At 48.2% G+C, this 26,821-nt stretch overlaps 1 protein-coding gene across 4 annotated transcripts; it reads left to right on the top strand.

The window, feature by feature from the left end:
* Positions 1 to 3,540: 3,540 nt before the first annotated feature.
* Positions 3,541 to 25,668, top strand: Pkm (pyruvate kinase M1/2). Of its 4 annotated transcripts, XM_052188148.1 has the most exons (12): positions 3,545 to 3,799; positions 5,014 to 5,084; positions 12,248 to 12,414; positions 12,911 to 13,002; positions 15,597 to 15,728; positions 16,021 to 16,207; positions 16,892 to 17,162; positions 17,948 to 18,098; positions 18,326 to 18,478; positions 22,083 to 22,249; positions 24,304 to 24,485; positions 25,025 to 25,668. In XM_052188148.1, the coding sequence occupies exons 3-12, from the start codon at positions 12,261 to 12,263 to the stop codon at positions 25,129 to 25,131; spliced, it is 1,596 nt and encodes a 531-aa protein (XP_052044108.1). In that variant the 5' UTR covers positions 3,545 to 3,799; positions 5,014 to 5,084; positions 12,248 to 12,260; the 3' UTR covers positions 25,132 to 25,668. The 4 variants fall into 4 exon arrangements, with proteins under 4 accessions (XP_052044106.1, XP_052044108.1, XP_052044105.1 ...); XM_052188146.1 differs by lacking the exons at positions 5,014 to 5,084; positions 22,083 to 22,249 and adding an exon at positions 21,539 to 21,705 and having other exon boundaries at positions 3,541 to 3,799; XM_052188145.1 differs by lacking the exon at positions 5,014 to 5,084 and having other exon boundaries at positions 3,546 to 3,799.
* Positions 25,669 to 26,821: the final 1,153 nt, after the last annotated feature.

Genomic DNA, 26,821 nt, shown 5'->3' with positions numbered 1-26,821 from the left:
TCTTCTTGAGACATAGGTGTTTCTGAGGTAATAGTTTTTAATGCTTCTGTGGTGTCTGGTTGTCTCTGACTTAGCAGCAAACCTGAGGATATATGATCTTTAGAATGATATGAAGTCATAGAGAGGGAAGCCCACTAGTTGTAATGTTTCTGAGGCAGTGAGCTTAGGATGGTCTCTTCTGCAAGGGAACGTTATTGATAGACCATGTAGCTTCACTACTTGGATGACGTTGCTGGTGGATGCCATCTTGCCCTTCATGACCCTTAGTCTTCCAAATCTTGATCCTCAATCTCCTCACACAGGTGTGATGTCAGGATCTCCTCACACAGGTGTGATGTCAGGATCTTCCCCTTCCTATTCCTCTCATTGAGATAGAAAGTCACAAGCTTACTTACCCAGGCAGACTGCTCAGATAGGTTCTACTTACTCTGCAATGTGTCCACTAAGGAGTCTGAGATACAAATGTGGGGAGAAAGAAGAGCACAAGACCTCCGAGGTGGGTAGTTTGTTGAGTAGGATCACATCACTCTAAAAAGGCCCCTTTTTTTTCTTCAGTGAGTCCTGGCAGTTCTGGGATAGAGAAAAGTTGGAGGTCTTGTTCGGTGACTAGGCCTCCTTGGCTGCGATAGTACTTTACTTAGTAAGGAATCATCATGCTTATCTCTTTCTGCTTTTTACTGCTGATGCTGCAATTGCAAGATGCTGGGAAAGCCCAGACCCAGCTACATTCAGAACACTTGAGTAGTTTCAGTATTTCCATGTACTGAAATACATGTACTGAATTCTCAACATCTGGAGAGGCCCTCCATACCTAAACTCACCTTCCATGTGTAGCTAAAATGTTTTCTCCTCCTCAAAGACTTCTCTTTCCCACAGAGACAAACTCTTTTTATCTTTAACTCCAAAAATCCATGTTTTTCCTTTTCAGGATTTGCCTGGGGGAAACTTTGCTCTACCATTGTGATAAAAGAAATTTTTAGATATTGAAGAAGGCTTGGTTTTGATTAAAAAAAAGAAAAAGGCCTACTAGGCATAGTGGCTTGGACCTACAGTGTATAAATTCACAATCATAGTGGGCTATATATAGAGTGAAACCCCATCTCAAAAACAAGTACAATAGGTTCAGCTTTAGAAGGAGGAGGTAAGTCCAGAGTGTGAAGTTCTACTTTGAACCTGATGTTCAAAGCTTGCGGGCTGCTCTAGCAGTCTGTCTTGTCTTTAAAAATGATCCTGCCATTTCCAGAGACCAAGAGGTCATAAGATATATGGGCCAGTTTCTAATCTCACCATTTCAGCGGGGCCAAAGTTTACTTTGCAGATCCTATATTGGAGTATGGCTTTTTGACATACATTCCCCCAAGAGCTCCCACTGAATTTTAAAAACTGTTGAACCATTTGACCAGATTCTGTGGTCATTTGGCCAAAAATCTGTAGTACAGAGAGTGCATCTAGCAGCTCACTCTCCATCCTAACCAAGTCTGTGGGCACAAAGGAAGGGCTTATTTCAGGTGGGTAAGAGGCCTGTGTCCTTCAGCCCTGGTTTCCTGCAGCCCTGGTTTCCTGTAGCCTTGGGGTTGCTGTAGATTGAAGTTTCAGAAGGATGGCTCAGAGAAGGTAAATCTGAATTCAGGAAGCAGTTTTGCTCTGGTCACCAGAAAGCCCTCTAAGATGCAGTTATCAAAGGAAGAAGTACCTGTTGGGCACTGTTGGACTCATTCACATATAATTAACTGATCAAACTTCACCCTGTGAAGTAGGGATTGTCCTCAAGTTACTTTTAACAGACTGTACATATAAAATTACAGGCATAGTCATAGAGCTAGTGATTAAACTAGAACAAGATAAGATACAACCTAACTATGTACTCCTCTATATCATGCTGATTTCTCAGCAGACACAAGATAGTATCTTTAGGAAGTCACTGTTAACACATTCTGTAATGTAATGTGAACAAGACATACCATAGACTGCCACTTCCCATGGACCCCATTTGTGTAACTGTCAGATAATTGAAGCTCCCGCCAGTTCTCCAGTTTAATGAATATTCACGTCAGTGTCAGTCTGGGACCACATCCAGATTGGCATTCAGTTCTGCCTTAGTCTTCTAAGTGCCAAGATCACAGACTTAAGATCACCCAGCTTTATATCTAGATTTGTGGTGATGATAGTGTGTGTGTATGTGTATATGCGCGCACGCGTGTGTGAGAATGAATATGAAAACCCTAGCCTGGGTGGGCCTATATCTCACTGTGTAGCTCAGACTGACCTAGGCTGGCTCTGCAGTTTCGCCTGACTTGGCCTCTTGAGTGTTGGGATTCCAGGTGTGTGCCACTATGCCTGACTCTCAGTATGCACAGTGGACCTCAGCATGAGTAGATAGCTGTCGACATGTTGAACACTACGGTTCTTTGTTTTGTTTTGTTTTGTTTTTTTGTCCAGGGCACAAAGAGTTCATTTCTTCTACCCCTTTCTCTGGCAGAAAGGAATTTGATTCTCTCCACTGATATAACCTTTTTTCCTACCCAATTTCATGTTCTTTCCACCTTAATAACCAAGCATTTATTTCCTCCCCTAAACTAAGGGGACCACACAAGGCTTACAGAAGAAATTTAAAAGTTTTATTTCACTACAAATTTATGATGTTACCCTCCCCTCTAATCTAAACTGACAGAAAATAGAATGAAGACCTGTGATTCAGCTACAAAGGAGTGTCTGCTTGAATTGAATTGAATTTTTTTTCCAAAAAAAACTAAAACCAAAAAATGCCCCAAAATCTAAGGTATAGTTTTCCCATTTAGAATGGGGCAACATTATATCTGCTTTCAAAACTTTGGGGAATGAAGACAGTGTTAACAATTGGGAAATTAGAAAATAACTTGTAGGGAATAAATTGGTTAAAGAAGGGTCCAATACTACAAATTTAAATACATACACGACTGAGTCAAAAACAAGTGTTGACTCCTGCATAGATAATGCCTATGCAAAGGTCAGTTCTGCACTAATTACCTTGGACTGGCTTGCTGTGTCCAGGCATTTAAAAAATGAACGATTTGAGACCCTACTCAAAGTATTAATATGAGTCCAATCTGGCCCTCCTTGTTGGAAGGTCTCGCTCACGTTCCAAAAAGAGACAAAAGTTCCTACCCAGCCCCTAAATCTGGAACCCTCTAGGACGCAGCCACGACTGTCCAGCACTTTTGCTCCCATCACCCCAGCTTCCCGTTCCGTTCAGCCTCTGAGGGTGTACAGGGGCGGGCTCCAGGAAGGGTGGAGAGTCCCCGGGCGTGGCTGGAGGAATGTCCGTGAAACTATAAATCTGGGCACCGCCCTGGTAGGCCAGGGCAGATGGGGAGACCTGGGCAGAAAGCCAAAAAGGGAACATTGTGTAGTCGCCTCAGTCCTAAGACAACAGGTGGCAGTGGCGCCGGGGATCTAGGGGTGGTGGTTGTGGCGGTGGCCCCGTGGGCGGGCCCTGCTCCCTCACCACGTCCCCATTGGTCATCAGAATAACCCATGCGCAATTTTAGTCTACGATGTCCTTCCGCCACGGAAGGTAGTCCTCCTCAAAAGGGCAACCTGCTTGTCCCGCCTACCCTGTGCTTCTCTCGGAAGGTGCGGGTGCCCGTTGAGAGGCGGGGCGCCGCCGGCCGCCGCCCGGATTGGGCGAGGGGCGGGGCTGCGGAGGGATTGCGGCGGCGGCAGCCGTGATAACCTTGAGGCCCAGTCGGCGCAGCCCGCACAGCAGCGACGCGTTCGGACTCTGCAGACGTCCGCTTTTGGTATCACAGCAGGATCAAAGGTACGCCTGAGGTGAGCGGGGAGAACCTAAGCCATCTGTCCCCAGAGCTGATGCCCGATGGTGCGGAACGCAGGCCTGCCCACGCGGGACCCAGGCGCCCGGCATCGAGCATCCCATTCCGGGTTGGGGAGAAGCTACACTTGAGTCCTAGTCCTGATCTTCCAAATTGGGGGGGGGGGGGCTAACTCCTTTCCCACAGACTCGTTCTGCTTTCTCTTATCAATCTGGTTCCAGCCTCTTATCTTACTATTGCTATCCTCGCCACCCTGTTCTCGTTCTGCTCCGATGCTCATCCTACATACACTAGTACTTACGACCTTCATCTTAGCTCTGTGCCCTCATCATTCGATGCCCTCCATGTAATCTCTCCTTGAAATAACTCCCCTGCTCACCCCCCCTCCATTCAGTCCCGGCGTTCATCCTCCATTCAGGTCAGCGTGCTCTTCCCGCGCCAGTGTTCACAGCTCCTTGTCGCCCCTCCCCCCTCCGTTCCGGTCACGTCTGCTCCGCAGCATCCTTTCAGCCTCCATATCCTCGCCCCTCCCCCTCCTCGCAGCTTTCCCCTCCCCCCCAGCAGTCTAGTCACGTCCGCGGACTCCTCTGGCCCTCGTGGTCCGGTGCATGTAGGTAGGATGCAATCACTAGCGGTCCCGGGTGATGCAGCTACAAGTTACGTAACTTTTGTATTCTTGGTGGCCTGGCAAGAAAGGTTGGCCGCTATTGCTGCCTGTTTTGTGTGCCCGCAGATTTCTGGTGGTGGGCAAAGGCGCTCGGTGCTCTCGCGCTCCATCCTGTGGTGGAGGGGCGGCACGTACTGCGGAGCGTCTGGATCACTCGGTCCTGCTCCCACGTGCTGGCGAGGGGAGGGTGGTCAGTAAACCTATACCCGTTTCCGACAGAAGCTGGAGCCCGACCCGACCAGAATGCACATAGCCCACAGAGCTCAGTCTAATTAGGGAAGCAGATTTTGTCAAGTCAGTGCCATGAGGAAGATGGGGCTGCATGCACAAGGTGGCCGGCAAGGTTTGAAGAAGCCGGGCACCTTCTAGTCTGGCGGCTATATAAAGACCCAGTCATAGTAAGATATCTCTCGATCACTTTTTCCAAATCCAGGACATTTGTATTTCGGAAAAAGTGAACCTCATAGTGAAAATCCAGTCGTGCGTGGAGGAAGCTAGGTTTTAGAATCCGGTGTGATTTATTAATATTCATAGGTTGTTTGGCCTCTGGTCCTGTGTCACGAGTGGAAACATTTACTCCAGGCTGCTAAATTGCTGGTCTCCTTGTAAGTACGGGGCATCCTTGATGTGATAACTATTCGCCGGTGAGATCCCCAAAAGGGTATGCATATATCCTTTTTTGTCAGTGAATGAAGTCGGTACATTGAAGGCCACCAAGTTGAGTCGGTCCCCATGCTATTTTAGGCACATTGGGGCTATGCTTGGGGAGGCAGGTAGGCTCTGAATACCCAGTACACGCATGGAAACAAATTCCCTCTACAATCTTGCCAGTGTTTACAAAGTAACTAACGTTAGATTGCAATTCTCCTGGGAAAGAGCCATCTAAAGGGAGAAATCTGTGCAGCCTTTGTCTTTGGCTGTTAGGGTAGAAACAAAGAAACAGGTACTCAGAAGCCTTCCAGTTCTCATCTCTGTTCAAGTAAGCCTTTTATGCCTTCTGGCTTGTAGGAAGTTAGGTTGCAAAACTGTTGCCCCAAAATTCAGGGTGTGGCTACATTCTAGGGTACAGAGGAGAGGACCTTAGGTCGAGACTCTTGGTAGCATTGTTAGCAAATAATTTGCCCTCTGGTGGCCTGAGTATGCTATAGGTAAGGCGATGAGGATGTTCTGTGGGAAAGTAGTGTAAACCATCACCGGGTCTGGGCAAGATGACTGAACCTTTCAACTTTGCGGCTTTTGAGAGAATTTTCTTCCTTGGGTGAGTGAGGAGACCACACTCACTTGTTCTCCCAAGTGTTGTAAGGTTCCCTCTCTTTTAGTGAGTCAAGTACTGAACTAGCGGTACATTTCCCTAAATTAAACATGTCTCACCCAGACTACTGGGTGTGGTAGTTCAGCTTTAATCTCTGCACTGGGGAGGAATGGCCAGGCCTATGTGTTTGAGACCATGTAGGGGTGATACCCTGTGTCCAAAGGTGGCAAAGATCAACTAAATGAAGGTGACCAGACCTTTTTGCTGTCGAAAGAGAAGTGCGGAGTGGCCGCCTCTAGTCTGCATATCTTCATTCTTGAGTGATTGGCACAGCAGCTTCTCATAACAACCAGTATCCAGAATGGGGTTTTTTTTTTGTTTTGTTTTTTTTCTGTGAATGCATTTCTGAATCATTGCTTTGGCCAAACTATATGAATGTTAATCACTTATTTAGTATATAGATATTTTCAAATTATCTAATTTGTAGGGAAATTTGTTCTATAGTGAGGTAAGATCTTTTTGTCAGCACTCAGGAGACAGAGGCCTGCAGATCTGAGTTTGAGGCCAGCCCAGTCTACATAGTACCCAGACAGCCAGAGCTACACAGAAACCCTGTCTGGGTGGAGGGGGCTGTATTCTAGCCAGGTATAATAGCCCATGATCCCTTTATGCCCAGCATTCTGGAGGCAAACGGGTCAATGGCATCTTTAGCTTTTCTGCAGCAAGTGGGGATGAGTTGGGCAAGAACTGACTAAGCTGGAGTCTTGAGTAGAGGAAAATGACACATTTGTCTGTCAGTTTCTGAATCATCTCAGATACCCACAGCCAAGTTAACTGAGTTTTTTCTTACTGCTTCTGGTAAAGGACTGAGTCATCTCTGTAAATTGCACTCATAGAGACTGTTAATAGCAGTAATTGATAGACTATATGATGAACATTCTTCCTGCCGTGGAAAGTTTGTGACTTTTGAAATTTTTACCAAGAGCCAGCTTTACCATTGGCTTGTGTAGTAATCAGGGGAGGTGAGCCCATGTGGGTCCTGGCCTGCTAACTTCTGGATCTAGTGTAACTCCTAAGGATTGGAGATGGTCTTAGAGCCACCACCAGCTGTGCAGTGAGGCCACACCCCTGCTGTGGTTTGTGCCTGTCTGCACGTAGGAGGGAGCTCTGGGCTGCAGTACATTAAGTGGCCTCTAGGGAGCTCTGAGCATCTCCTGAAGCCTCCAAAGGATGCGTATTCCTTCCAAATGTATGATTAACCTATAGACCATATTTTGGCTTTAAACTACTGGTGTTTCCAGCAATAGTGTAAAAGATTTTACCCCGTGCCATGCCCACTTTAGAGGAGTCAAAAGGTTTGATTTCAAAGTAGAGAAGGGCTGGGTATGGTGGCACATAGTTTTAATTTCAGAGACAGGAGGATCTGAGTTCGGGGACAGTCAGGGATATGTAGAAAGTCCTTGTTTCAAGAAGAAAAGTGGGGAAGGAGCTGGTAATGTCGATCTGATGGAATGTTTGCCTATCATGCACAAAGCCTTGGTCCTCCTAGTCCTACATAGAATGCACATAGTAGCGCATGTCTGTGACCAACTGAGCAAAGGGCGGAGTTCTGAGCTGGAAGAAACAAAATCAAATGTGAACTAAATAAAATCAGAATGCTGTTTTAGTTTTGGAAAAGTGTAATGATAACAGATGACGCTAAGATCTGGTGGGAGAAATAAGAGTCTTTAGATTCCACTCCTTGGGGAAAAGGCAATAGGTGCAAACTGGTAGGCAGAAGTATTAAGTAGGTCAGTGCTCTCGACAGCTGGTGCTGCCTCCGTCTTTACTCACCCCACCCCCACAGCGGTGGCTCAGGGCACTACTTTAAATGCTGAGCCATGCCTCCTGTTGCTGGGGCCATTGTGCATTCTGCTTACACCTGGCTCTCTGGGCTCCTGAGCCAGGGTCCAGAGCACGGGCATCCTTCCCGGGAACACTGGTCCTTCAGACTGCTAAGAAAGACAGCATGTGCCAACCGACCAGAAACTTCTGCAAGTCACCTTCTTCCTGCTCTGACTAGTTCTCTGTTCTGCACAGCTGAGCTAGGAGCCAGGAAATCCCTCGCTTTGAGGAAAGTTTAAAGTAGGGCTCTTCAGGTTAAGATTAAATAAAAGAACTGGTTTTCGCTTATATCATAGCACTCAAGTGGCAGAGGCAGGCGGAGTTCCAGATAGTAAGACCTTGTCTTAAAAATCAAATAAACAGCCATGAGGCAGGCAGATCACTGAGTTTGAGGCCAGCCTGATCTATTGGTTGAGTTTTCAGGACAGCCACGGCTACACAGAGAAACCCTGTCTGGAATCTGACTCCTACCCCCAAAATCTCTGCTCAAGTGGTCTGTACCCCTGCACCATACATTTCCTCTTAATTTTGTCTTGTTCTGGTGCTGTGCTCCAGGCCTTACCAGTTTTGGGGGTAGAATTGTCACCTGCTTTGATCCTGGTGTTGCCTTTGCTTGTTAGGGTCACTCCAGAGAGCAGGGTGACCAGCCTGTTTCATGTCATCCAGCCTTTCTGATGGGTGATCTTGGGTACTAGAGAAAATAGGCTGGGGATGACATCAGAGAATGGTGCTACAAGGCACTATTCCTAGGCCAGGATGCTTTATTGGGGATGGAATTGGTGGAGTAAGGCATGACCTTCCAAGAGTGCTGGCTTAAGAAGCAGTGTGGCACTGGGCATATTTGGTTTTGGGATTTTTTTTTTTATGACCTTTGTTCCTGACACGAGGGAAATGAATGTGAAGGGCCAAGGAGAACTGCCTGAGACAAGAAAAGGCAGAACCAGATAATCAGAGCCAAGCTGGGCTCGTGCATGCTCCAACCTGCAGCCCACACTGAGGCCTGGGCTGGTGTCTCCTTTCTCACAGAGGGGCAATGGCTCTGAAGACCATCCTGCTGCAGGGGCTCAGGGTCAAGAGTAAGGCTCCTGCCCCTGGGCATGTTGTCTGCTGCTGTCGTGGGACACACCGGGCTTCTGCTGCCGGCTGGAGGTTGGCTGTGCATGTGGGTGCCTCCTGAGGAGGAGGATGCAGTAGTGAGTTGGCTGGCATGGGTGGGGCCGCATGTCCTGGCAGTCACTGCTATCCAGGTATTTAGCCAATAGTGCAAGCCCTGCCCAGAGGCCCACCTTACCCTAAGAAACAAGGCTGGGGCTGCTGTCCTGGGCCAGGAAAGTCTTTTTAAAGGGGTGTTCTATTTATAATGTACTATAGATAAGTGATTGGCCGGAGTTGTGGGGGCTCTGAAGGCCATTTAAGTAGTAGAAGAGCTGTGGGTCGGTGTGAGGGTGGGGCTCCAGGTCAGAGCATTGGGTGTGAAAAGAGCTGGGTTGTAAGGATGAGGTTGGTAGGAGATTTGAGACCCTTGTAAGCTTTGGTTAAAGTCTATTTAATTGTATCCATCCATTGGAAAACATGTCTTTTTATTTGTCACTTTGTGTCTGGTAGCAAGATAAGTCCACTCTATAGACTTTAGGTTTCATTCTGGATAGAGATGTGGGTTGTGTGTGTGTGTGAAATTTTACCTGCTAAATTGTATCCTGAGCCCTAGAGGGCCACAGTACTTGTCTGTCAGGACATCCTTGTCCCACAACAAAGATTGTACTGTCAAGCCCGAGACCAGTCAAAACAGGAAAAGAAAATTACTGGACCCTGGTTTGGAACTGAGAGGTTGTAGTCATGAAATTTTTCCATGGATAGACTTTTGGAGGTGGCTTTTAGTCGATGGATTATGTTGCCCTTCCCAGGTCAGTGAAGCTGCCCTGCTGAGCACTTTGAGGGCACAGAGAGAACGCATATCTGTTACTACATCTTAGCAGGGTGATTTATTAACAAAGTATATGACTGGCAGGCAGAAAGAAGTAGGAAAACCACTTCTGGAAAATCACTCTGGCCTGTGTTGCACCTCCAGGACGTTTAAGGGATACTTAGTGAGATCCTGTCTCAGAAGAGGAGGGAGGGAATGTTGTAATACATGCTACTGTCCAAGGTAACAAAACGAGCTGGAAACAAAGCCCCAAGGGCCAGTGAGATAGCTCAGTGAGATAGCTCCAGGGTCAGTGAGATAGTTTGAAGACACAGGGACTTGCTTCTGATGATGCAGGTTCTTCTCTCAGCAGAGCCTGAGCGGGAGGAGGGGAGAGTCCTCTGATCCCTGCATGGTGCCCGCCATGTACCTCTTAAAATTAAATAGTAAATATTGGTTGTTGGGGGAATAAAGTACTTCAGGGGACCCAGTAATGGGTCACTTTTACCACCGGGTTTTTATGTCTTTCTTATTATCTGTTTTAATCTGTTTAATGTAAGCAACTCTTGCCTTGTTATTAAGGTCATTACCACAAAGAGCTTAGTCATATTCAGCTTTCACCTTAATCCTTGTAGCTCCTCAGGGCAAGGCATACTCAGCTCTGAGCGGTCTTTCCAAGTGGGGCCAACAAGCCACATTGGGTCAAAAAAACAGCAAAATGCCATCAGAAGCCCAGACCCAGAGAGCCAAAGGTATGACCTGACGATTCGCAAGGGCGCACACACTGTCTCACGGGAGAGAAGGACGGCCTGGGGGCTGGCCCACTCACTCATCCCATCATGGTCACAGCAAGGCCTTTGTGTCTCGTTGGCTTGGTATGCCATATGCCTTCTGTACTGTCCCTTAGTGGCCACTTAACCTAAGCTTGGCTGGAAGCCATGAGAGTTTGCCAGTTGTGTTTGTTTCACCCATGAGTGGACCAAGGATCTGGCTGCCCCTGACATCCTGTTGTACGCAGGACTTCTCAGGTTTGGGGAGAGGGAAAACCAGGCAGAACTGATCTTGGCGGGGACCAAGAGCTCATTTAACAAACAAGGTGCTGGGATGCAAAGAACTAAGTAGACCATGGAGAAGAGGTTGACTTGATGTCTTGGTGCCTGATGTGTCTTATAGAGTTAGGAATGAACAATGTTGGCCACTGGTTTCTTCTTCCTTCCTTTAAAAGTTCTCAATTCTGCAAAGAATGTAGTGGTGCACCCCTGTAATCCCAGCATCCAAGAGCTGGAACATGAGGTCTGTCATGAGTGCAAGATCAGCCTGGGCTGCATGTGCAAACTTGTCTCAGATTTTCATTTCTGTAGTTGAAGACTTGAGGCTTCTGCGATTTGATCACTAGTGGGAGGCTGGAGTCTCAGGTGGCAGAGACAGGCTTAGGTGCGTGCTCTCCAGGCATCCCAGAAAGCCATGGTGCAGGGAAGAGCAAGGATAAGGAGATACTGTGGAATACAGGCTGAGAGGAGACTTGTGGCCTGAAACCTCAGGTGAGAAAGGATGTCAGCTTCATTCAAGTCTCGGATAGTCTGAGGTACAGCCCAGAGCGCTCCTGAGTACTGTCCTAATCAGCAGACTATCCAGCTCAGTGAGCATTTAGTTGTAAGTCGGTAATAAAGTAAAAGCAAAGGTCAGGGCAGCTGTTGGGATTGTGACCTGGGTGGGTAATTGCCTGGAACAGATGTTCAGACTACTGGGTGCTGTACCTATCTGACAGAGAAAGAGGCTCCAAATAGTCAGACCTGGGGCTGGGCAAGCTAGGTCTAATGTCAGCCCTGGGAAGATGGTGACTTCAAGGTCAACCTAGGTCGTACAGAGGATTTCAGGCCAGTGCAGACTAGCTATTGTGTGATTCTGTCTCCTAGGTTACAGAAGACTCCTTGATGGGGTGTAATGACTTTGGGGCCTGTTTCAATGCCCTTGTGCAAAATTTGCTTTGTGTGTCTTGTAGGTATACTGTTTTTTAGCTGAAGAATTATGGAACTTTGCTTTCTGCTCAGGAAAACTGTTTTGTTCCCTGTAATTTGAACCTTATTCTTGCGTCTGATAGAGGCTAAAGAATACTTCAAGGTGAAGCCTTGAAGTAGACCTAGGACTTTAGGAGTAAAAAGAAAGGGCCTGGGACCGGGTTTGTCTCTGATTAGCAAGGCTAATCATGGGTGAACAAGATAAAGAGGCCATGTTGAATGCCCTACCAGAGCAGAAACTTGTAGACTTGCATTGTCATGATAGTCTTTCCAAGATGTTTGTGTGCTGAAATACTAGTTACAGTGTGCTCTGGGGGAAGTTCCTTACTGTGACTTTGGAGCTTTCCTTGTGTGAGTAAAGTGTTCTTTCTAGGGTTGGTGGGAAAACTCTTAAAACTGATGACAGCGACAGCCCATGTAAGAAGCCTGCTTAAACTGGCTCCCAGGGTGTGTGTATGTGCATTGGGTAGGAAGTTACTTTTGCTCACCAAGGTCTTTGTTGTCTGTTTGTCACACGAGGTTCATAGTCACACGAGCCCTTTGCCCAATTTGAGTAGCACCCACATAACCAGCACGTGCCAGGCCTCTGTGTGACTTGTGCACAAAGCAATCTTACTGGGTTAATGTATAAGCGGGAGACAGCTTCCTATGCCAAGTCCCTCATTAAGCACTGCCTGGCCTAATTGCACTTTTCAAATCTCCGGGATCCAGGACCTCAGGAACCATGCCGAAGCCACACAGTGAAGCAGGGACTGCCTTCATTCAGACCCAGCAGCTCCATGCAGCCATGGCTGACACCTTCCTGGAACACATGTGCCGCCTGGACATTGACTCTGCGCCCATCACGGCCCGCAACACTGGCATCATTTGTACCATTGGTGAGTGAGTATGGCCCTTCTCTAAATGGAGACTTCTGCCTGATTTGAGAGGCATAATAACCATTACAGAGCTGACCTAGGTTCTGAGTGAGACAATGTCCACATTTCTAGGGGAATAGAGGTCATGGGAATTGGCCATCAAGAATTAGTGTACTTTCTCTGTAGTCGGCAAGGTTCAGAGTCTTTCTTAGTGGGCTTTTGTAGGAATAGTTCAGGGACCTTAGATCTTTTTTATGTGCTTTGTGTCACCAACAACATTCAGTAGTTGGACATCTTAAAGGCAGAGAAAACTGTTTGCCTCCACTTTTCTGACTATGTGGGGGACCATTCTGCAGAATTTGTAAAAAAAAAAAAAAAAAAATGGCAGGGTTTCCTCAAATGAAGAAAGTTGAGTAGTACAGAAGTCTTTTCTGTACTTTGGAAAGACCTTTCTCTTAATTTATTGTCCTACCTGAGTCATGATTTTCTTCCTGTGCCTCTAAATGTTTCTTGATAGGCCCTGCTTCCCGATCTGTGGAGATGCTGAAGGAGATGATTAAGTCTGGAATGAATGTGGCTCGGCTGAATTTCTCTCACGGAACCCATGAGGTGAGCATCAGTTAGATCTGGGAAATTCAGGGGCTCGGCAACGGTGGTGCTCCAGGCAGGTGTGAGCGAGCCCAGGTTTCTCAGTGAATGGAACATTGCTCTAGAACATCCCTGTTTCCCTCTCCCCTCTGGCCAATTTCATTGGCATAGAAACCTGACCTGCTTTGTCACCAACCAGGGTTATTCCTACTGTCAACCTTTATGAAAAAAGGCAGTAACTCTAGGCCATCAGATGTCTTGACTGCACTTGGCCCCTATGCCTCGGTTCCTACAATGGTTCCTGGGAATCCAGGGAACCAAAAGGTCATGTGAAGAACATTCTAGCTTAGTGCAAGTCCAAGATGGTTAGAGAGATCTGGAGAATTTCTACATGAGACCAAGTCTAATGCACAAATGCTGTGTGGTCGGTGATATCCCCAGGTCAGCAGGATCGTCTGCTCATCATCATTTCCCCTCCCTAGGAGTCAGGTAGGGATGACCTGGGGCGGATGGAGAGGTGAGAGGTACCCTGCTCTCAAGTGTAGAACAACCTGTTCTGAGCAGATGGGTAGGTGGAGGCATTTTAAATACTTCCTACCTTGACTGGATTTCCAATTGGCATTGGTGGAGGAGGGAGAGAGACTCCTTGCTTCTTGGTTTCTCTGTGTCCTTTTTAGAGTAAAATTATTAACCCTGTGCTATTTTGACCTCTTGACATTTGGATGTTGTTTGGACTAAAAATAGATGGGGAAGATTGGTCCAAGATGTGAACCGCTCCTTCTCAGAACATGAGAATCTTCATAGATTCCCTAACCCACGTTCCATAAATAGCTTGGAGGATAGTGCCCAAATGTCATGGGACCTGAGATAGCCCTGCAGGCACCTAAACAGTAGTTGATGCATTCTTGCTGGGTGTGGTGGTACAGAATTGTACTAGGCCAGCTTGAGGACTAGTCTCAGTAGCATAGTAAGATCCTATTGCAAACCAAGAGTGGTCGTTGCTTTCTGAGCTCTGCAGCTCTCCACAGGAGCTCCCAGGAATAAACATGAAGGTAAGCCTAGTTCATAGTCAGAACTAGATCCACTTGCCATGGTCCTTTCGAGAAATCTGTTCAGCCAGGCAAAAATAGATTTGGAGGCGCTGACCTTTAGAGCTCTTGAACCCAGTTAGTAACACTGGGCAGCCACCCTGCAGTGTCAGGAGACGTGAGATTATCCAGACCTGGGCAGGTCAGTTCTGCCTTGATTTTAAACTATAAGGCATTAGCGATTAGCTAAAGTTTGAACTTTTTTGTCATAAAATATCTCGGGGCACTTGTTCCACGTATGTGCACCTTCAGTGGGGAGCTGGGCTGCGCTGTTGCTGGTCTTGGTGGTTTAAGCATTCCTGGAGAGGGTGGGAATCGCTCATTCCCTCTGATGGGAACATCAGCCAGCTAGCTGCACCTGCTCTCTTGACAGCTTTGGTGGTGTCTCTAATTCCCATCTCTTGCTTTTCACATAGTCAAGATGTGTCAAGATTCTTGCTGAACAGGCAGTACTGTACTCCCACACTGACTTTTAAAAAGCCTAAATTTAGAGCCTCTACAAGGACAGCCCTGATGGGTGCCAGTCTTCACCATTTGGTTACATGCCAAAAACCCCATAGCTGTGATAGTGGATAGCGTGACCCACATCCTGGAGGTCTTCCCATGCAGAGAAGGTTAATAATAATAGACCATCAGACACTCAAATTGTAATGCAGTTTTATATACATAAGGCTGAGTGTTTTATTATACACATTTGTGGAGTGTACCGAGCTGTGTAAGTCGGTGCATACAGCCATAATTCTTCAGTGGAAATTAAGGGCAAAATCCCTTAATTTTAAACTAGAGGACCTCTGAGGCAAACCAAGGCAGTTGGTAGTCACGGTTGGGGCATCTGGAGCTGGGTTACTAGGTGGGATTCAACCTTCGGACAGCTCAACTGGTCCTTATAGATGAATGGGTGTTTCCAGCCCTGCTTAAATCTTCTGTAGATAACAAACAGGCTTGTAGGTGTCTTTCCTGTGCACAGTGGTTCAAGGACTAGGCTCATAAAGTGCTGAATTGAATGGTTCATTGTCACCAGTGCTACATTGGCAACAAACTGTTTTGCTATCTTAGCTCTGAGTTTCAGATAGGAAAGGGAAAAGATTTGGGGGAACTTTATTACAAGCGAAGAAAGCAAACGCGGTTCCACAGGAGCAGGCTGCTGGTCAGAGAAAGTGATTGTGAAAGCAGCGTCCGCATGTCTAGAGCAATGAGCTGTTCAGCTCGTCCATTGGTCACTAAGTCAACAGCTTTGAGTTTGAATTGAAGTTGGGATCGATAGTGAAAACAGACAGAGGCTGCCAAGGCAGAAATCTTCAAACACAAATCCTGGGTCTTTGCCTATCCTGGTTGTTAGCGTCCTTTGGTGAGAGAGGAAGTTGATGCTGTTGTGTAAAGGAATGGATATCTGTAAGGTCAGAAGGATAAAGAGTCAGGATTCAGATGTAGTTTTCTTTGCTAATTGATCATCTTTCGAACTTGGGTAAGGAATGGGGACTGGACTGGGGTGTGGAGGACACCTGCCAATCTCCCTTCTTTCTCCAGTACCATGCAGAGACCATCAAGAATGTCCGCGCAGCCACGGAGAGCTTTGCATCTGATCCCATTCTCTACCGTCCTGTTGCGGTGGCTCTGGATACAAAGGGACCTGAGATCCGGACTGGACTCATCAAGGGCGTGAGTAACCTAGGACAGCTAAATTCTAATTTAGGTCTCAAAATGAGAATATTTTTCATCTGCCTCGTAGGAACTATTATAGGAGCACATTTTTGCTATGTAAATAACCTACTTACTTAAGTCTCACTCTGGGGAATGGGTATTTAGTTTGTTTTGTCTTCCTCAATATACAGATTCAGGATTTACAGAAAGGTGAAAGGTTTCTTGGGACTTTGAGCCACAGTTTGAGCACCCCCATCAGGGGTATTGGCTTCTGCCGTTCACACACCCTTGTACTGTCTTTAATCTGTAGAGCGGGACTGCAGAAGTGGAGCTAAAGAAGGGAGCCACCCTGAAGATCACCCTGGACAACGCCTACATGGAGAAGTGTGACGAGAACATCCTGTGGCTGGACTACAAGAACATCTGCAAGGTGGTGGAGGTGGGCAGCAAGATCTACGTGGACGATGGGCTCATCTCACTGCAGGTGAAGGAGAAAGGTATGTGTGTACCCAATCCACCTGATGCCAGCTCCAAGCCCCAGAACTCTGGTGGAACTCACCTTGCATGTAAGAAGGACTGGGTTCAGTCTCCAGAGGTTTAAGGTTTTGGTTGGTCTGCATCCCTGGTCTGACTGAAATACTACCTCGGGTGAAAGGCAAATATCCCACAAAGGTCCTTTAGCCCTTAATTCTAGCATTCAGGAGTCAAAGGGAGGTGGAGACGTCTCAGTGCAAACTACTATTGTATACCTTAGAATGATAGTATTTACTTATTCTAAATACTTTGTGACGGTTTAAGAGAGGGTTTTTATAGCTAGCCTTGGTTCTCCTGTTTCCACCTCCCAAATGCTAGCATTAAGAATATACACCACCACGAGTGGCTATTTATTTATTTATTCATTTACTTAATCTGAGACAAGGTTTCCGTTTGTAACCCTGCCTGACTTGGGATTAACTGTAGACCAGGCTGGTCTTGAACTCAAAGGTCTGTTTTCATTTGCTGCTTGTGCTACCACACCTAAAACTCAAATTTTCTTAGTAGCCTGTGAGTGCACATTAATATAGGTGAGAACGCTCGCTCTGGCTTTCCTGAAGTGTTGGGGTCTCGCTTCAATGTAGCTCTAGAGTCTTTTGCTGGCTTATTGCAAATTGTGACGGTCTCTCGTGATTTCATTCTCACAGGTGCTGACTTCCTGGTAACAGAGGTGGAGAATGGCGGCTCCTTGGGCAGCAAGAAGGGTGTGAACCTGCCCGGCGCTGCTGTGGACCTCCCCGCCGTGTCGGAAAAGGACATCCAGGACCTGAAGTTTGGGGTGGAGCAGGATGTGGACATGGTGTTTGCGTCTTTCATCCGCAAGGCAGCCGATGTGCATGAGGTTAGGAAGGTCCTGGGAGAGAAGGGCAAGAACATCAAGATCATCAGCAAAATCGAGAACCATGAAGGTGTCCGTAGGTGAGTCCTGAGGCCTTTCACTGTCCATGCTGAGAGGTGTGTCCATGATATGTCCTGGACACCCGCCCGCTCTGCAAAATGCAGCCTTCAGAACATCTGAATTAGCATCAGGAAACCAAGTATTTTTAGTCCTTTTGGGACCCACCTGGAAACTCAGGGCCACGGTGCTCATGAGCAGTGGTCCATTCAGCCTCCCATAGGAAAGCATGATGCTCTGATTCAGGTGGCATTCATAAGGATGAGCATGGTGACACATGTTCATACTTGGCTTTCTCCTGCTTACACCTCCTTCTGTGAGTTACAGTGGGCTGGCAGAATTGGGGGCGATTGTTAACATACATTCCCTGTCCTTGGCTCTGTGTCCTTTGTACTGGGCAATTTGGAGTCTCCTCTTCTATCTTGATAAGCCGTTGGTGTTACTGGCCTTGGTGTTTGTTCAGCCTTGGAGGACCTGGGGAGTAGGGCAGATCAAAGGGCAGCACTCCGTACCCTTAGCCAATGAAGCCATGGGCCTTTGGAGAAGATCCACTGGCCGATTAGGGAAGTGCAAAACAAGAGGTAGTGAGATCCAGACAGAGCCTCCGCGGAACTAAACCTTATGGTGGTGTTTAAGATGTCCATCCAGTAAGTGTTGTTGTACTGTATCATTGAGGTGGTTGATGTCCTCTCACCTATGCCCCTGCGTGTGTGGCCTTTGAGAGGATATCCATCAGCAGGATCCCAGGAAAGTTTCTGTCCTCTCTTTGGTTCTGCTTCCAGTTCTATATCTTTCTCTCCTTTATTAGGTTTGATGAGATCTTGGAGGCCAGTGATGGGATTATGGTGGCTCGTGGTGACCTGGGCATTGAGATTCCTGCAGAGAAGGTCTTCCTGGCTCAGAAGATGATGATTGGACGCTGCAACCGAGCCGGGAAGCCTGTCATCTGTGCCACACAGGCACGTGCTATTTCCCTCCTTCTGCATTCTCCACCTAGGAGACCTGGTCTTATCCCGTCTCCTTTGGGCACACAAATACTGACACAGCTGTGATCTGTGTACCTGTTCAGTCTTAAGGGGGTTGATTATCTTGGCAGTTATCACTGAAGATGGCCTAGGGTCTCACCCTGGTCTTCTATCATTTAGTGATGGTCTCTTACTAAGAGCCCTTGTCTGTCCCTACTTAGATGCTTGAGAGCATGATCAAGAAGCCACGCCCTACCCGTGCTGAAGGCAGTGACGTGGCCAATGCAGTCCTAGATGGAGCAGACTGCATCATGCTGTCCGGAGAGACAGCCAAGGGGGACTACCCTCTGGAGGCTGTCCGCATGCAGCACCTGGTAAGTCCTCAGAGCTGGGGTGGACGCTGTGCCACAGAGGCCTCTGCATCGTCCTACCCAGTCTTCTGATTCTGACCACAGCAGGAGGAGTGAGGTGTGGAGGCGTGCCTTGCTTCTTGAATTTCATGCTGTGCTCTCACTGCCTGCGCCCCACCCCTTTGTCCTGCTCTGGAGATTACCTTTTCCATTACGTAGGCCATGTCTGACTAAAATTTTGAGGTCCTAGGACACAGTCAAGGGATGCCTTCCTTGTGGACCAACCAGAGGGCCTGGGTACTTCTATTTTAAAGGGGCCAAGAGTTTGTATTCTCAGCTGTTCTGGTTTGGCTTTTAATTTGATCCCTTGATGGTCCCATGAGCAGATGCTTCTCTCCAGGCTGTAGCCATGCTAAGCTGCTTTGAACTGGCCTTGCATGGTGCCTGTGACATGGAACTTACTCCCTTGCTGTGCCAGACCCAAAGCAGGGCTAGAAATAGCTCTGGGGGTGGGGAATGGGTGCTGAATTTAGCAGGTTCTGGACTGGGAATTAGGAAGGCTTTCTCTGGGCATATATATATATGCCCTTCTTTTTTTTTTTTTTTTATTTATTTATTTATTTATTTATTTATTTTATGTTAGTACGCTGTCTTCAGACACACCAGAAGAGGGCATCTGATCCCATTACAGATGGTTGTAAGCCACCATGTGGTTGCTGGGATTTGAACTCAGGACCTTTGGAAGAGCAGTCAGTGCTCTTAACCACTGAGCCATCTCTCCAGCCCCCATATATGCCCTTCTTGACTAGGCTTTCTGGTTTCAGTAAGATAGGGTCTGCAAGTCCAGCATTCAGAGAAACAACAGACTTCCAGCTGACCTGTCTCCTGCTGACTGTTGATGGGTGAGGACCCACCCAGGCATCAGTCCTGTCTCTGCTCCAGAACTTACTGAGCAGAGCAGTCAGTCAGCCAGGGCGTCAGTTAGGACCTTGGCCTGATGAAGCATTGTGAGCTCATTATCCTGGAGCTTTTCTATCCCCTTTTCAGCCAGCAAAGAACCACTGTGGCTCTAGTTTCCCACAAGCCCCAGACCTAAGACAACTAAAAGGAAGAAAAGGAGCCCCCTCTGGATTAGGGAGCTTACCTTGTTGGACATGATCTCCCTTGCCATCGTTTCTCCCAATTGCAGCTGTAAGCAGCTGTGCGCCTGCCTGTATTGAAACAGACCAGCCGTTTCATAGAAGTGTTACATCTTGGACTCAGCTGGTTCTGATTGTTATTGTGACCTCATCCTCACAGCTTCTCATTCTTTCTCTCCCAGAAGACTGTGTGCCTTCTTCCTTCAGTCTCCCCCAGAGCAGCTGCCTTCCTGATTTACACCAAAATCCCCTTTTCTAGTTACCTGCTTAGTTGTGTTTTCTGGCCTTAGAGTGGTCAGGAACAATACTTTGGCCAGGGATTCTAAAGCATGCAATCACATAAATGTATTTATTTTTGTATAGCTCTGGGCGACTTACATGACCTCAAGACCTTGCCCAAGGTGGCATTTGATGATATTAATTATAATTAATTAATCATAACATTAAACAATTTACCGCCATAATTAAATGTTATATAACCCTTTTGGCTCATTGATGTAATCTTCGTTTTCTAATTTTTTGAATGAATCACATGGTACGTGTGGGTTTGAGCCCAAATTGCTGTCTCATAGGGCCAGCCAGCTGTCCATTTGCACCATGTTGTAGCAGGTGCAAGCCGTAGGTGTGGGCAGGAGTTAGTTCTGATGTCCTGCCCTTTTCTCATGCCCTGGTCTTTCCTATGAACAGACATCTTAGAACCTCAAGGCTGGGACTGCATGGCCCTGCTCAGAAGATGAGTCACAGTCCGGGTTAGACTGGCTGCCCCTTCAGGGGTGCAAGCTTCTCTGTCATCAGTTAACAGTCAGGACAGCTTCTCCCCTTTGTCTGTTCGCTGCTTCCTCCTGTGTCTAACTGATGCGGTTCACAATGTAATTAAGAGCTAGGCATCCGGGCTATGGTGTTTCCTGTCCATGTCACTTGTCCTTTGGGCTGCATGCATTCCATTCTTAACCTAAGGAATACTTTCCACTTGCAAATCTGCTAATACTACCAATGACTGTGAGTTCCTATACTAAGATACTTGGGATCGCATTCTCTAAAGCTTAGATTTTTCTTTCTAATGCCTGGTTTTACTTGAACACGTAGTCTATAATAACACATTTGCTATCTTGTAACAGTTTTAATTACTGAGTTTTAATCAGTGTCTTCAAAGGTCTGCATGTTTTCTCAGGGGTCTGCCTCTTCACATGGCCATTCAGTGTACTGTGTTCAAGTGAGCTAGAGCTGGCCACTGTTCTGTTTAGAACTGGTGCATGGTGTAACTTTGGCTCTTTTGACCTTTGACCACTGAAAAGAGCTGCCCGAATGTTTCCGCTGTAAACCACGTGCAGGGGTTCTTGTACGTCGGCTGAGCTTGGACGTGGCCATGTGAAGGAAGGCCTATTTCTTCCTGTAAGCTGTGTCATGAGGCAGTGTGGTCAACTTGGCTCCACCTTGGCGTCTTTCCATGCCGAGGTCCTAGGGCCTAACATTATATGTCCCCTTCAGTCAAAAACAAAAAAAGAAAAGAAACTGATGGTGCATGCCTGTTATCTTAGCACTTGGAAAGCTGAGGCAAAGAAAATAGTGATTTTTGAGGCTAACCATGGCAAGTTGAAGGCTGACAGGGTCTATGGTAACATCCTATCTCAAACACACGGGGGTGAGATTTTGTTTGGCTTGGGTTTTTTTATAAACAAAGGGAAAAGTCCCAAAAGGGTCTTATTTTTCCAGAACGGAAGGAACTTTCCATGTGTTTGAACAAAAAGGAGAAAAGAGCAACCCAAAACCCCACCTGCACCATTCCAGGAGCACGTGGGCTTTGACCACCCTGCCTCTGTCCACATCTGCACAGAGACGAGATTGAACCTGAACCTCTCTCTGATGAGCTCCCTGTCTCCCATGTGTTGTCTCTTGTTTGTGCCTTCGTCCCTCTTCCTTATCCCTCCCACCCTGAACCTTGCAGATAGCTCGGGAGGCCGAGGCAGCCATGTTCCACCGTCTGCTGTTTGAAGAGCTCGTGCGAGCCTCCAGTCAATCCACAGACCACATGGAGGCCATGGCCATGGGCAGCGTGGAGGCCTCTTATAAATGTTTAGCGGCAGCTTTGATAGTTCTGACGGAGTCTGGCAGGTAGGGCCCTAAGGGCAGGTATCATTATAGGATAATCAGCTTCTCACAAAACTAGGCCCACTATGTGCCTGAGCCTGGGCACAGCCTCTCCTACAGGAAGACAGCCAAGGAGGTCATGATAGGGCAGGACCAAAGGATTCCCTTGTGGGCACAGTGGCAGTCACAGCAGCTGGTGCAGGACAGTTCCTGTGGAGTTTCTAATCTTGCTCCATTCAGAACATGTAGTGGTTCACCTTCTCTCCTGGCCTTTTTGTGCCCGGGGACATGTTCCTTCCCAGTTGTCTGTGACTCCTTTCCTCCCTCTCCATTTGTGACAAAGCTCTGACAAAGCCATGTCCCCCCCTCCTCGTCCCTCTGGACGGATGTTGCTCCCCTAGATTGCCCGAGAGGCAGAGGCTGCCATCTACCACTTGCAGTTATTCGAGGAACTCCGCCGCCTGGCGCCCATTACCAGCGACCCCACAGAAGCTGCCGCCGTGGGCGCCGTGGAGGCCTCCTTCAAGTGCTGCAGTGGGGCCATTATCGTGCTCACCAAGTCTGGCAGGTAGGAGGCGGCAGGGGCTCCCTGGGGATGCCCACGCTCCCTTGACGCCTCTCCTTGGGGTGCCAACTGTGGCTCTGGGCCACTTTAAGACCCCTGGCTGCCCCCCAGAGGACTCTAGGCAGCACTCACAGGTACATCAAGCCAATTGGCTCTAGTGCAAGTTCACAGCATGCCTCACAGAGAACTGAAACAAATAACCAGTTTCGCTTAGGTTAGTTACCGTGGGGTCTTTTGACAAAATGCTGTCTGGAAGCTGGGCATGGCGGAGCGTGCCTTTAACTTCAGCACTGGGCTGAAGAGAGGTGAATGTCCGAATTCGTGGCTGGTCTGGTCTATAAAGTCCAGGACAGAGCCCTACCTCACAAAATAGCTCAGCTGGGTAAAATTATTTGCTATACAAGCCTGACCCATATTTGGTCTCCAGAACCCATGGCGGACAGAGAAAGCTGATTCAACCCACATGCCCAAGGGTACACACAGAAAAGTTTTTGGAGGGGTCTCAGTGGATAAAGTGTTTGCACAATCATGGCAATCTGAATTTGAATCTGGTACTCAAAAGTTTTTGTTTTAAAAAGTGCACACAGGCTGGGCGGTGGTGGTGCACGCCTGTAATCCCAGCACTCTGGGAGGCAGAGGCAGGCGGATTTCTGAGTTCGAGGCCAGCCTGGCCTACAAAGTGAGTTCCAGGACAGCCAGGGCTATACAGAGAAACCCTGTCTCAGAAATTAAATAAAAAAAAAACAAAAAAAAAAACAAAAAAAAAGTGCACACAGGTCGTCACCTGGAGAAGTGGCTTGGCCTTTAGGAGCACTGTGTGTTCCTTCAGAAGCCCAACACCTGCCTACATGGCAGCTTGCAACTGTCTGACTCCAGTCCTAAAAGACTCTAATGCTCTCTTCTAACCTCCAGATGCTACATGTATGTGATGTATATTACATGTGGTCAGAATACCCAGGCAGCTGAAGTGGAAGTGGGGTGGAGGGAAAGGAAATATAAGGTGCCCAAATCAATTTCTGCCCACCACACCTGTGTGCCATATACACAGCACAATAAATAACATGCCCAGGTGTGGTACTGTGCCTGTATCCCAGTGCTCATGCACAGGAAGAAAGTCACAAGTTTGTGTCTAACTTGAGCAAGTTCTATGATAGCCTAATTACAGAAAGCCAAGCACATGTGAAATCGGTATGGAGGACTAATCACAGATCTCCCTAAGGCAGTGTCCATGAATTAAGCAGAAAGCTCTGTAGGCCTGGGCTAAGGATGCTGACCTTTTGTGTAAGTTTGGCCAAGAATGTTGGTATGTAGCTGGAAGCAAGGGATAGGTGCTGAGAAATGGGGACCCAAAACTCACTTCCTGAAGTCCAGGAGTTTTGAGAGCTCTAAAATACCAAGTCTATCTATGCTAATTCCTTTACAGCCTGTGAGTGCAGGCTCACATGAAGCAGGGTATTCTGTGGAACGCCTCGTTCCCCAATACCTGTTTGTGCTCAGCATGCCTAGTTAATTCAATAAGCCTGAAGCACCTGATCGTAGACACTATCAATTGTTATCAATTGTTTAGTTCCTCTTACCATGCCTGATCACCACCCAGATTTCTAAAACCATAGACATTCTGAGGTTTCTTTTAACACCAAGTTCAGCTGCTAGGCTCCAATGTGAATAGTATATAGCACTGTGGTAAATATTGTTGACTTCCAGGGCCTGTTCCAGGACTCTGCTGCTGTTCTTTGCAGATACCAGAAATCAGGAGCTAGGCATGTGGTTCTAGGAGTGGGTTCTAGTGAGATTAGGCTAAAGCTACCTCGCTGCCAGATGGGAGGGTTGACGGTGGGAGAGGATTCTACCAGTCACTGTCCTGTGGGATTACCCATGCTGAGATCAGGATGATCATTTTAGAAAGGACAGGTATGAGGGGCCGGCCAGGCCTTGAAACAGTAAGTTGTCAGTGGGCAAAGCCTGTGGCCCAGAGTTGAATTAGAGGGTACTACTGAGTAAAAGGATCTATAACATACATTTAATGGGCAATCTTTCTAACCTGCTTCCTGTCTCAGGAGTGCTCACCAAGTGGCCAGGTACCGCCCTCGGGCTCCTATCATCGCTGTGACGCGCAATCCCCAGACGGCTCGCCAGGCCCATCTGTACCGTGGCATCTTCCCTGTGCTGTGTAAGGATGCTGTTCTGGATGCCTGGGCTGAGGATGTTGACCTTCGTGTGAACTTGGCCATGGATGTTGGTATGTAGCTGGAAACAAGGGTGAAGTGCTGATAGTATGGGGGCCCTAAAACTACCAGTTTCTGAAGCGCTGGGCTGGGCAGGGCCGGGCAGGGCCGGGCAGGGCCTGTTAGCACCCAATTGTCTCATTACTGAGGTTCTTGTAAGATTATCTGGAGCTACTGCCCTCGGGGTGTGGGGGGAGCACAAGCTGTTGTGATCTTTATACCTATGTAAGGTTGGATATCAAGAGACAAAAGGAGGCAAGGCTGTCTGTCCTCTCTATAGTATAAAACTGAATTAAACTGAATTGAGTTTAGCCTCAGCCCTGTTTAGGCTAGGAGGCTTGCACCACCTTGTGGTAAGAAGTAAATGTCTGGCAACCTGCTCCTTACCCAGTATTAGGGTATATGCACCAGCCTTGTTAGGCTTGTGTCTGGGTTGGTTGGGGAAAGCGCCACCTTGTGGTAGGAGAAAGCAGTGGTTGCTCAATTAGGACTGGGTAGGGCATTGCAGTTTTCCTCCAGTGTATACCTCTACTTACCAACCTTCTCCTTCCAGGCAAGGCCCGAGGCTTCTTCAAGAAGGGAGATGTGGTCATTGTGCTCACTGGCTGGCGCCCTGGCTCTGGCTTCACCAACACCATGCGTGTAGTGCCTGTACCTTGATGGCCCTCTGGAGCCCCACGTCTAGCCCCTGTCCCTTCCCCTCCCCTCTCCTCTCCATTAGGCCGGCAACGCTTGTAGTGCGCACTCTGGGCCATAACGTGGCGCTGGTGGGCTGGGACACCAGGGAAAATTTGACTCTGAAACATTCAATAGAGCCCAGCTAATTTTCATGGCCCAACTTGAGCCAGGGCTGAAGGAAGAATGCAGGATTGGAAACCCTCTGTCTTTACCCCTTTTCACAGAAGGGCAGCATCATCTCTGTGTACTTTGCTCCTGTAGAAAGTTGTCCAGAGAATTCCCAGCCCTAGCCTGGAGTCATGAGTCGGCAAGAGTAGGGGTCGCGGGCTTAGGGCCCAGGGGCCCAGTGTAATGCCTTAGCCCTGGCCCTGTCTTGCTTTCCCAACAGCTTTGGCCTCCCCACTCCTTGTGCATCCACTGCTGTCACTGCAGACACTCCACTCTCCACCTTGTATTCTGCAGTCTCCAGGCCTGTTGCTATAGTGCCCACCTGAATGTCAATAAACAGCAGCTGAAGCACCTGTGTTCCTTTTTTTTCCGGGGTGTGGGGGTGTGGTTGAGCCGTTGAAAATGAAAACAGCCAGGAGGCCTAGCTTGGGGTGCTGTGGACTCACCAGATGACTGCCTTCAGGCCAGGACCACTGGAGAAACTGGATCTAAATACTTTGAGAGCATATATAAGTTGCCTCCTCACGGACCAAGTAGGGCTACTATGTGGGCTACTATGTATTGAATTGTTCTGTTTCAGGACAAAGACTAGAAACGTCTGGAACATTTAGAACCTATGATGGTGGGTAGACCCTAGGAGTTTTGTGTGCTGACCCCTGTGGTAGGGGCCCCTTGAGGGCGCTGTAGGATGAGGCTGCTTTATACTTCACTAAACCCTCAGCCCCATAAGAGTCAGCACAAAGGGTCTCTTGTTTTCCCCTTGCCCTCTGAAATTTGCACAGTAGAAAGAAGGTGGGATTACTTGTTCTGGCCACTCCCAACAGCCAATTGACCTAGTCGAAGGCTAAGGCCTATGAAATTGAAGTTGGAGCACCAAGTGCTTAGGTTAGGGAGTAAAGGAGGTTGGGAGGTGGAGTAGACCGAACGGGAACACATTGTGATATGAGGTCCCATAGTTCCAGGGCCTGGCTTCCGGGACCTTACAATTTTGAAGACCTACCTGCAGCTGGGACCCATCAGAGCCGCCTGGGGGCGGGGAAGGCTCCACCAATTGAACCAGGCTCATCCTGCGGGAGCGGCCAATAGGCGTGTGGGGGCGGGCCTCTCCCGGGGTGGGCGGTCCCCGGAGGGCACTGGGTCTGGCGCACGGCCTCGGGCTCCGGGAGAAGGTGCTGCGATGACCGCCCTGAGCCGTAGCGAGCCTGTCGAGGCAAGCAGGTAAGGGAGGCGTCCCGGGACTCCAGGTCCAGGAGGCTGCGGTGAGGGACAGGGAGGCTCGGCTCTGGGAGTGCCGCGCCTAGGCGCCTTCTGCCTGCCGGCTGGCCACTTAACAAACCTCAGAAATTTCGGCTCTGGTCAAGCCGCTCCGAGGGCACCCTGCGCCTCCGCCCGACTGTGAGGTGTGCGAGTCCGGTGCGATGTGTCCGAGGGTCAGTCTTGGTGGCTTCAGGCTAGCGGAAAGCACGCTCCCTCCTGGGACTCACCTCTTGTCGGCCACCCTCGC

This window comes from Apodemus sylvaticus, chromosome 7 (genome assembly GCF_947179515.1).
Source record: "Apodemus sylvaticus chromosome 7, mApoSyl1.1, whole genome shotgun sequence".
NCBI lineage: Eukaryota > Metazoa > Chordata > Mammalia > Rodentia > Muridae > Apodemus > Apodemus sylvaticus.
This window is presented reverse-complemented; position numbering and strand designations above follow the sequence as displayed.